Source organism: Diabrotica virgifera, chromosome 9, assembly GCF_917563875.1.
Source record: "Diabrotica virgifera virgifera chromosome 9, PGI_DIABVI_V3a".
Lineage (NCBI taxonomy): Eukaryota > Metazoa > Arthropoda > Insecta > Coleoptera > Chrysomelidae > Diabrotica > Diabrotica virgifera.
This window is the reverse complement of record NC_065451.1, coordinates 204,010,016-204,022,028: the sequence shown is the minus strand read 5'-3', so window position 1 is coordinate 204,022,028 and position 12,013 is coordinate 204,010,016. Positions and strand designations below refer to the sequence as shown.

The 12,013-nt window shown below is 36.5% G+C and overlaps 1 protein-coding gene across 1 annotated transcript in view; it reads left to right on the top strand.

Annotated features, from left to right (window-relative positions):
- LOC114329796 (glycerol kinase) overlaps positions 1 to 12,013 on the top strand; it is a 62,035-nt gene that overhangs the window by 18,559 nt on the left and 31,463 nt on the right. The window contains exon 2 of the mRNA XM_028279014.2: positions 8,603 to 8,698. Within this exon, the coding sequence (XP_028134815.1) occupies positions 8,603 to 8,698 (96 nt within the window). The remainder of the gene's footprint in view (positions 1 to 8,602; positions 8,699 to 12,013) is intronic.

Genomic DNA, 12,013 nt, shown 5'->3' with positions numbered 1-12,013 from the left:
AGCTTGAAGTCGCCCAGAACACTGCCCTTCGCGTCATCACCGGTGCTCCAAAATCAACACCGATTACATCAATGGAAGCCCTGACCGGTATTGAACCAATACAATGCCGCAGAGAGCAACACGCGTTAACCTTCTGGGAAAGGCAAAGACGAATACTTCCACAAAAATGGGACGAATATAGACAAGCAGCCTCACGTCTTAAAACACAAACCACTCCGCTTACAGTAGCAAATCAAATCATGGAAAAATACCACATTGACCTGTCGAAAGCCGTCCCCTTCCCAGCGCAAACTACACACACCCGCTGTCTACCAAACACAGAATTGCGTCTTGAAAACCATAACGACCCGAAGCACTTATCGTCAGACATTGTCCTAAGGAAAGCCGCCCTAGAGACGATACACACCAATTACCCAGCGCATGAGTGGCTCCACATCTACTGCGATGGCTCCTCGATGCCGGACTCGGGAAGAACAGGAGCAGGATATGTCTCAACGTTCTCCAAAGGCTCCATAGCTGTGGGTGCCCCTCTCACCAACTATGATGGCGAAATTGCTGCTATACACGAAGCCGCTAAAAGTCTCGAGAATCTCCAACACCCCCAAAAAGTTGCCTTCTTCATCGACTGCCAAGCCGCAATCCTCGCCCTGTCGACAAATCGATATACCGACTGTGCCCAAACAATATCTTGCCGCGTCCAACTATCGAACTTGCTGGAAAAAGGGTGGCTGATTACTTTACAATGGATCCCTAGTCATGTCGGTGTTGAAGGGAATGAAGCGGCGGATGAACTTGCAAAAGAAGGCACTACTCTTCCACAGCCCCCTAGCTTCCAATCGTACACATCAGCAAAGTCCACCATTAAAAGAGGAATCAAAGCGAAGATAAGAGACCAGCAAATACAAGCCGGTGCTGGAAAATCTTGGGCCCACCTAATAGAGTCACCAATCCCTCACAACTTGCCGAGACCCATCAGTGTAGCCGCGTTCAGAACAACTACGGGGCATGACTACCTGGCCTCCCATCTACATCGCATCGGCGTCCGTGAAAATGACAACTGTCCACTATGTAATCAGCCCCAGATGGATGCTGCTCACCTTCCAGAGTGCCCAGCCCTGATAACAGACCCACCCGAGGAGGATGAAGATCGCCTACGAGAAACGGCTCGTCTATACTGGTCAGCGCGCCGCCAAATGGCTAACATGCCAAGGGTGGGCGTTGGCTAGTAAGTAAGTAAGTATTTTTGTGCAGTAGAAGTCTGTCATTGACCACACATCTAAGGGTAAGAACAGAACAAGTGGGTCGAGGTGGAGGTGTAGGTCGCGGTGGATGCTACTAGTCAAGTCGCGGTCGATGTCGACAGCACATAGCAAGGAGGTCACCTGCGCTGTCAGTCGAGCTAGAACCACTATCAAGTGAAGTAGTTTAATGAAATTTGAATGACAAAAAGACTGTGCTTTTGCTATGTTGTGTCAGTCAAGTGATGATAGTATAGTGATGAAATGTCAGCTGTTAATAATCAGATCCTCCTTCATATTTCAAAATTTTACTGAATTTAATTACTTTAGAAATTCAAAAATAAACTGAATACAAAAAAAGATTATATAAAAAGTATCAACTCAGATAGCGCAGGCACCGCGATTTACCTGCTCTGTTCTCTTCCATTCACTACAATGTGTTTTACATGGATATCGACATCGACCTACACCTCCACCTCCACCGCGACCCACTTGTCCTGTTCTTACCCTTAGGGGTAAGAACATTTCATCAAGTTGTTAATACGACGATATCCAACGCTTGAAAACAAGCACGGCACACAAAGAACAGAAGATTTGGCTTATAAATTCAGAAAAAAGATTAATGAAAAAACATTGATATTTAACCCTCTTTTCAAAATACACTGCGCGTCATAGAAAACGGGCACCCTAAAAAATGGGCCATTTTTGATGTCGCGTATCTCCTAAACCTGTTGTCCGATTTAAGTGATTTTTTGAATATATTATAGCCCTATTCTTTGTCAATATCCCTGTAATAATATGTTTGCAAAACAGGTAAATTTTCATTGTATACCGGGTGTACAAATCAAACTGTGTTTTTTTCTCAAAGTTCGCAACACCCTGTGGAATATTCTAGCATATATAAAATACTGAAATTAAAACCCAACTATAGCCTCAGGTTTTCTTAACATTCTTTTTTTTTTATTCATTAGCTTATGTTGGATAATACAAAAGTTATGTAATTTAACAACTAGGCATGCTCTTTATCAGTACAGGGTGTTTCTAAAGAAGTACGACAAACTTTAAGGGGTAATTCTGCATGAAAACATAATGACCGGTTGCTTTGTAAACATATGTCCGCAAATGCTTCGTTTCCGACATACAGGATGTTGAATTTTTTCCTACAAACTGACGATTTATTTATTGCCCTAAAACCGGTTGAGATATGCAAATGAAATTTGGTGGGTTTTAAGACGTAATTTTTGAACATTTTTTGACATACAATTAAGAATTTTTTATTCACCATTGGCGTGCATACGAATAATATGATCGGTCATATTACCCGTATGCGCTCCAATAGTGAATATAAAATTCTTAGTTAAATGTCAAAAAATGCGCAATAACCATCTCTTAAAACCTACCAAATTTCATTTGCATATCTCAACCGGTTTTAAAGCAATAAATAAATAATCAGTTTGTAAGAAAAAATTTAACATCCCGTATCTCGGAAACGAAGCTATTGCGGATATATGATTATAAAGCAAACTGTCATTATTTTTAATGCAGAATTACCCCTTAAAGTTTGTCAAACTTATTTAGTCCCTAAAATCCATTAGACTTATAACACCCTGTACTGATGAAGAACATGGCTAGTTGTTAAAGTACATAACTTTTGTATTATCCAACATAAGCGAATGAATCAAAAAACAGAATGTTAAGAAAACCTGAGGCTATAGTTGGGTTTTAATTTCAGTATTTTACAAATGCTAGAATATTCCACAGTGTGTTGCGAACTTTGAGAAAAAAACACAGTTTGATTCGTACACCCGGTGTACAATGAAAATGCACCTGTTTAGCAAAAATATTATTACAGTGATATTGACAAAGAATAGGGCTATAACATATTCAAAAAATCATTTAAATCGGACAACAGGTTTAGGAGATACGCGACATCAAAAATGACCCATTTTTTAGGGTGCCCGTTTTCTATGACGCGCAGTTTATTTCAAAACTTTTCAAACTTTGTCACAAATTGTTTAATATAAAATTTAGTCCACCTTTTGAAGCATCCGCATAGTGAAATTATCATTGCTAATAATATTTTGAAGCGATTAAAGCAAAAAAATGGATCATATACGATTTACCCAACTCAAAACAGATACCGTCTGGTCTAAAGGTTATTTTATTTGGTAGTTGTGATGAAATCTATACAATTTTGTAAAGGAAAAAAGTGATTAACCTTTGTAGTCATGTTTCACATTGTTTTTAACGCTTCTAGATAAAAATATTGAATAAAAATTCCTTATCACTCGTGATTTTTGTTGCTTTTAATCATGGGACTTTTATTAGCACTGAAGATTAACACTTTTACGGCAATCGTGAGGTATTTTTTTAATCCGGAATAATAACAGTAATTTATTATATCGCATAATGAGGCTCTTATCAACAATTTCATACTTTATTGACAATAAAAGTGGTCCATAAATCAAACTAAAATGTTTATTATGCTTGGATTATATTCATTTTTATCTCGAGTTCTTAAATTATTTTTAGAACAGGAGCATTATCATAGTGCATTTTATTTTTGATATTGCGAAAGTACTTAATGTGATGATTTAATCTTCTAATTTATTAATGAATTTTAACACTTATTTTATTTAGTTTTTATTTTAATTTACGTATACTCATTTTAATTTATTTTTACTAAACACTATTTACATTAAAACATAATTAATTTATATGAAAAGGCACCAAATTTGAGACACTTTTTTTGAAAAACAAATATAAAACAGAATATTTAAAAGTTTTTAAAACATTTATTTCGAAAACTTAAATTTAATGTTTCTACAACACAACAAAAAATAAATAAAGCGAATAAGACATATATTTTTGCAAAAAAAATACGTTTAATTTTTTTGCGACATTTAATATTAAAAATAAAAGGTCGCCAAATTTGGGATAGCCAGGTATCCAAATTTGAGACAGGTAATTTGAGATACTATTCAAAAAAGCCCTTTTCTTCGCAGAAAAGGCAAATAAATGTGCTGGACTTTATTTCTCCACAGTCTTCATGTGCCCACCTGCCACATTGGTAACACTTTGCCCATCGTTCTCCATATTTATCGTCGGAAAATTTTCCGGTGCAAAATAAACATTCCGCGTCGTTTTCTCCACTTTCGTCGGACGATGAATCAGCTAATGGAAAGTCTTCGCTGCTATCTGAACTTGAACTCGAAGAAACTTTCCGTTTCCTTCTTGATGTTTTGCCTTTTGATGTAGAGGGTTGACCTACGTCTTCGTGTACTGCTATTTCTTCTTCGGACGTTGCTGTTTTTTCTGATCTAACACTTTTTGTTGAATTGTTTTTTTCTGGAGCTAATACACAATCCAAGTTTAGCTAGGGTACTAGTTTTTTTGCTTTTTTCTTCTGCAAACTTTGCTCTAATTCTTCTTTGTAGGGTGTTAGAGTAATTACTGAAGCCTTTCCTGATCTGGCATGTGGTTTTTTAGTGGTGTCTCTCTTGTATGTAGGGATCGGACAGATGTCTTTCGGAGACACAAGTTGTTGATGAGGTAGTGGTGGACTAGGAGTTCTATGTTCTCGCATTGGATGATTTGGTTGTTCATGGTTTGGTTCTATTATTTGTTCGTCCCTTTCGTTTTGTGTTTCCAAGTGCTCTTGAATTCCAAATTCAAAGTCCCTAAAAATGTGGCGACCAAGAGGGACCAGTCCAGTTTTTCGGAAACCATTGCAAGATATTTCCATCGTCGCAGCTTTGTTATACGCTTTACAAAAAATACTGGCAATGGCATAAGGCGACACAACACTCAACTGATTTTCTCTAAGCCAGTTTTCTATTTCTTGTGCGTAGTAAATTTTCAGCGGTGCCATAAAAGCAACATCCAACGGTTGCATTTTATGTGTAGAATGTGGTGGGAGGCAAATAATCGTCACATGATTCTGTTTGGCCAAATCTATTAGAGCAACGTTTCTCGTATGAGAATAGTGGCAATCAAGGACGAGAAGAACAGGGTCTGCAGCTGAAGGTTTAGTGAATTTCATGAAGTGTTGTAGCCATCTAGTGAAAATATCGGCCTGTACCCAACCTGACACATGGCATTCTGCGACTGCTCCAGTGGGAGCTTCTAGCATCAACTCTGTTTTCATATTTTTTCTAGGGAAGATTAATAATGGTGGTACGAAAACTCCTGAAGCATTCATACATGTAATAACAGTAATCAGCTTGCCCCTTTCTGCTGAAGTAAGTGACGAAACCTGCTTCTTCCCTCTCATAGAAATGACTTTGCTATGTTTGTGCTGAACAATTGTAAAACCTGTTTCGTCTACATTGAATATACGTTGTGCAGGGTTAGTAAGCTTAAGATATTCTGGTTCATACAGGTCAAAGAACTTGGATACATTTTCATGAGTAAACGATTTTACTCGAGCAGATGACATTCCCTGAGGAGTACGCATTGAAAGCGTCGGATGCCTTTTCAGAAAGAGTCTCAGCCATTTCTTTCCGGCTGATTTTTTGACTCCGCTAAATGGATGTGGTATTGAGTTTCGTATTGCAAGTTGAAATGCCAGTCGTTTTATATCACGCGCTCTTAGCCCGAAATAACGTTGCTCCATAGTTAGGGCATACTCAACCAACTCATTTTCTAATTTCAAAGGAAGAATAGGTCGGCGGCCAATTGATATCCCGACGAGTTCTTCTGGAGTCTTGTCTGATTTCACATATCGCTCTAAGGTACCTTTTGGTACTCCAAAAACTTTTGAGGCCTTCAAATAGCCCATTTCTCTATTTCTTACTGTATTTACAGCCCGTATCATATCATTTGCATTCCATTTTTTATTTTTTGGCGGCATCTACAAACAAAAAAATACATAAAAATAAAACTTTTACACGGGGTCCTAATTTGAGACACTCTCAAATTTAGAACCTACAGGTGTCTCAAATTAGGATTTTTCCGTTAAAAATAAAACGAATTTTTGTTGGTTATGTATGCCACACAATTACCGTTTAATTTGCATAAAATGTATTAACTAATATTAAACTACAAAAAAGAAAAATAACTGGAGTAAATGTAATCATCTTACCTTGATGTATTGTAAGTTTTTATAAACTCTGAAAAAACTTTGCGTATCGTGTAGATCAAATTAACGTCGACAAAACAACAACGGTCACTTCTAAGCGCCAACTAAAAGCAGATCTACTACTAACTTCACAGAATGATCAGTTTTCAATATTTTCACTAGATGTCAACCCATTGTACACAAATATACGACGGTGTCTCAAATTAGGCGCCTGTCTCAAATTTGGTGCTTTTCCTCATATTCCTATTTCCCGACTTAAAAAACTCGGTTATTATTTAGACCGATCCGTTCAATACAACTTCTCTATTTATATTCATTCCGATCCTCTTCTCGAAATTTCTATTGAATTTACTGGACATAGCGGGACCCTGCTTCTTGAATTTAACAGCTAGATACTTTCATGGCGGCTGTACTAAAAGTCTGTTCTAGAAAGCAGGTCGTTTACCGTTAGGTATGGGGTCATGAAGAGAACACTGGATAGAACTGAGGGAGGCATATGTCCAGCAGTGGACGCGATTGGCTGATTGATGATGATGATGATGAGGTCGAATAGGGCTAGCATTGCAGTAAGATACAATGTCATACTAGAGCTACCTTGGGAGCTTATTGAAAGGGAGCTCTTATTCCTGGTATCATTGTTGGTTTTTTCGTTATAAAATCGTAAATATATCCAGATTTAGCCGCATGGCTCACACTCCCACTAAGGGGAAAATTAACTCATCGCGTCCTAAAGGCGCGTCGAAACCAAATTTGCGGTTCGCGAACAGCTCGCGAGCTGTTCGCGAACAAGACGTCTACACCAAAAATTAGAGTGGTTCGCGAACAGTTCTATAGAACAGTACCCTTCCGTTCGCATTGGTTGCATTGCTTTGCTGTCCTCACCCTCACCCATTTTAAAACAAGGCTGTTATATGGATACTATAATTATGGATAATGATAATGACGAATTAGTTGCTTGTACTGCATTTCTCTATATTAAAATGATTTACTACTTACTATTAATTAACTATATTAATTATTAAACTTAATTGTATTAACTTATTAATTAACTTTATAGTAGTAAACAACAATAAAAAAGCAGAGCCACGTTGAAATATTTTAACCTCAAACTAAAGTAAATACGAACATAACCTCTTTTTCGTTTAAGCGAACTTCAATACGTACGTCCAGACCGTTTTGTTTATTAACTGGTTGTTCGCGAACAAACCCTTTGATGTTACCACTATCCAAGCGAACTTTGAGCGAACAGCGAACTGCGAACCCACTACGAACTATCGTAAACACAGCTGTTCGCGAACTGCTCGCTAACGGTTCGCGAACTTGGTTTGTACGCGGCTTAAGGTATCAAAAGGATTGAGCTTTGGTAGGACTCTTTCCGTGTTATCGAGCCCTAGGTGGCTTGGGACCTCTGGGTCCCTCCCAAAAAATATCTTACGCATCTGGATGTTGAGAGCAGTATCGCTCTCTGCATGGTCTTACACAATATACAATGAAGTTTGGATACATTTAGGTTGGAATAAATTCATTTCCTTGAAAATGGGCGATTTTGGAGATAAATCCCGAAACAGGTCGGTTTTTATTTTTAAATTATGATTTTTTGGCATATATATCATACTATTGACGTCATCCATCTGGGCGTGATGCCGTAATCGATAATTTTTTTAAATAAGAGTAGGGGTCATGTGATAGCTCGTTTTAAAGGTTATTTAATTATCTATTTAGTAATATAAACGTTAACATAATTATTTATACAGGGTCCCAAAAAAAGTTTTTTTGAAGTAAATTAATTGAGACAAAAAGAAGAATGTATGTAATTTATTTAATTCAATATACATTTTAGTGCTGTCAGAAAATAGAAAGAAATGTTTATTTGACAAATAAATATTGTTGTTAGCTTACATTCAATCTCAAAGCTGCCACCCACCTGTCTCTTAGCAGTTTTAACATTTAATTTAAGCGAAAAGCAATGTTTATTTGTGAAATAAACATTTTGACCTGTTTTCTGACAGCAGTAAAATGTATTTTAAATTAAATAAATTGCGTACACTCTTCTTTATGTCAAAAAAAATTTTTTTTGATACCCTGTATAAATAATTATGTTAATGTTTATCTAAATCTACAGCATTTCGATGATGGTATTTTTATTCCTTTGTAAGATGTGTTCGTACTTTTTGCTGAATAATAGCTAAGCGCAGAACATGCGTAGGTGTTTAGTGCCTTAAAGAGTACATTTATTACTTATATTATTATTATTGTCTTACTGACTATGGTTTGTTCTTTTCAGCATCTGAAAACATCGTAACTATAGGTATTACCAACCAGAGGGAAACGACGATAGTATGGGATAAAACCACTGGAGAGCCTTTACACAATGCAATAGGTATGTATAATTTAAATAAGTACAGTATAGGATATAGTTGAATACTCAAATATATGAATTTTATAAATAAAAGGCAGATATCAAGCACAGTTAATTATTAAAACTTGCCCAAGTACTTTCGCCCTTAGAGCATCATCAGGAGCATCTGAAATAAGCAAAAGAAACGGCATTGGAGGGATAGAAAAAAGTTAGAAAAACTTTGACAAGAACTCGAAGTTGTTATATAATAAATTTTTCCCCTATGTATTTTCTATTAATTAATATCGTTTATTAAGAACCCAACAGGCCAATCTTATCATTTCGTCTGTCTGATTGTTTGTCTGTGCGACACTTAGGTACGCAAGTTCCCCTTGTTTCAAGAAATGGAAAAACCTTTTTAAATTTGGTGTCATTCCCGATAGCTTCGATTGTACCATAGACTGTTATGTCTCGACAAATTGTCATTGGAAAGTACAAATTAAAAAAAATACACGGCAAGCTAAGAAGGGGAAAACCCATGAAAGGATTAATTACGTCATAACGTAACTGATAAAAGTAATATGTATATGTATTATACATTATAGTTTCCTTACGTTTTAGTTACCCCGGAAATACTTTTTTGCATAGTTTCATAATATTCGATAAAACCTGGATACATCATTATAATCTCGAATTCAAAGAACAGCTCAAATAATTGATTACAAAGATTATCCACCAGTGACGAATGCAAAAACAGTTTTTTCAGCTGGCACTTTTTCTTCTTGTATAGCCTATCCGTAGTGCCAATATGTACGCTGCTCTGAAATTATGTGGTTGTTGTGTTGAACCTACGCAGATTTTTCAGCTAGAAAATCCTTCGCCTTCCTGGTTTCTCGTTCCTCATGATTTTACAGAGGTATTCGATTTTGGCTGTTTTTATTCTCATTAACACCTCTTTTTCTTTTTGCAATCTCAACAAAACACCCTGATTAGTAACGTAAGCGGTATAAGAAAACTACCATGTCCTCGGAAAGGTAGGTATCAACATTTCATCAATTGTTAAAAATTTGTCTATGACAATTTTATTTGTCTATATTTGTCTATTTGTCTTTGTATATATGACCCATCTTTCGCAGTAACTTGTCTATACTTTTTCTTTGATTCCTGGCACTTTCATCATCTAGTCGAATAACGGCAAGTAATACGTACTCGGAATCTGTTTTCACTCATACCTGCCTGAAAAATTTTAGAACCATCTGTGGCCCAGAGATCCAAAAAGTGGATATGCTTTTGCTTCTTTTATCCAGATAACAAGAGCAGACCCATGAATGCTGGCATTTGTTTTTGATACGTCTTTAGCATCTCATTTTCTCATAAATTATGGCATGAAAACATTCGAAATGTGTAGATTCATGCATTCAGTATTCTACTCTGGCAGGCCTGGATCCCGCGTACAAAAAAAGTTTATTAATAGCAAGCTGAAAATTTGTTAATAGCTTAACGGTGTCTAGTCGGTCTAACTTTGATGTACGGGAACACTAGAACAGGGGAAGTTTTAATTGTGGAACAGGTTACAAGTTTCGAACGTCAGACTCCGAAAACGTCCCATGTATTTTGTCGGACAGAACTTCCAATTGATTTGTTACATTTTCATTAAACTCTCATGCAAAAATCAGACTGCTATTTACCACCAACAAAATGCCCAACATATTTGTCAAACAAACATTTTTTCATACACAGGTAAATGGGAGAAGTGTACTTTTGAAGTGTGTAAATTAAATAATTCCTAGCTGAGCGCTTTCGGCTTATAAAGTCATCTTCAGAGCTATGGTCAAAAGGTTCAAAATACCACTATGAAGAGAGATGGATCCTATGTACGATATAAAAATACTTTAAAAATACTATTTTCTTATGCAGTTTTTTTAATTGATGGAAAAAAATGTATAAAACCTTGTCTGACTGTTGAAAAATGCTCAACTTTGCTGTTGTTTTTGAGGTCGGAAAAGTTAAAAACATCTAATACAAGCACAAAGGACTTTCACATGAAAAATTACATTACATAAAACGAATATTTGATTATGGTAAGGTCAAGAAACCTTACCATCTGAAGTCTACGGTATCAGCATGCAGATTCTGAAGTCTACGGTGTCAGCATGCAGATTCTGCATGCTGACACCGTAGACTTCAGATGATAAGGTGAACACCTAACACCTACGAGATAAACCATCAATGGGAAACACTAAAAAGCTGCCTACTTGTTCCATGCAAAGAGATATTAAAAGAACCGATAAGAAAGAGAGACAACTGGATGGCCGACGAGATACTCGGCATGATGGACCAACGAAGACAAGCCAAGAACAAAGACAATGACAATTACAAAATAATTAACAATGAAATCAGAAAAAAGATAAGAGAGACAAAACAAACTTACTATTAGGAAAAATGTAAATAGATAGAAGATCTTCAGAACAAATACGATCTATTCAACCTGCATAAAAAGGTTAAAGAAATGGCAGGGCTGCAAAAAAGAAACCACAACCCAACTCTTTTAGACAAAAATGGAAACACTATTATAACGACTGACGAAAAGCTAAAACGATGGAAAGAATATATGGAAGAGCTTTTCGACGACGAAAGAGGAAACCTACAAGACATATCTTTCGAAAACAGAGAAACAAGTGTAGAAATTACAAAGGAAGAAATATTGTATACACTAAAAAACACCAGTAACGGAAAAAGCCCGGGGCCAGATCAACTGCCTATTGATATCCTTAAAATAATAGAAAATGAGTACATAGATGTCCTCTTAAAGCTCTTTAATGAAATTCATCAGTCGGGTGACATACCCAATGAATGGTTGACCTCAACATTTATTTGTCTCCCAAAAAAGAAAAATGTTAGAGAATGCACCGACCACCGCACCATAAGCCTGATGTCTCACACACTTAAAATGTTTTTAAAGATCATTCATAAACGCATTTACCAAACACTTGATATGGATATTGAAGAAACCCAATTTGGATTCCGTAGAGGCGTATGTACCCGTGAAGCTCTTTTTGCATTCAACGTACTAATCCAGAGATGCTTGGACGTGAACCAGGATGTGTACGTCTGTTTCATAGATTACAACAAGGCTTTCGATAAAGTCCGCTACAACTACAAACAGCTAATGGACGTTCTCAAAGCAAAACAATTACAATACAATGACCTTCGAATTATAACAAATCTATATTATAAACAGCAAGCACACATACGCATTAACGAACACACATCAGAAGAGTTCGAAATTAAAAGAGGAGTGCGACAGGGGTGTGTATTATCACCACTACTATTCAATGCATACTCTGAAGAAATTAT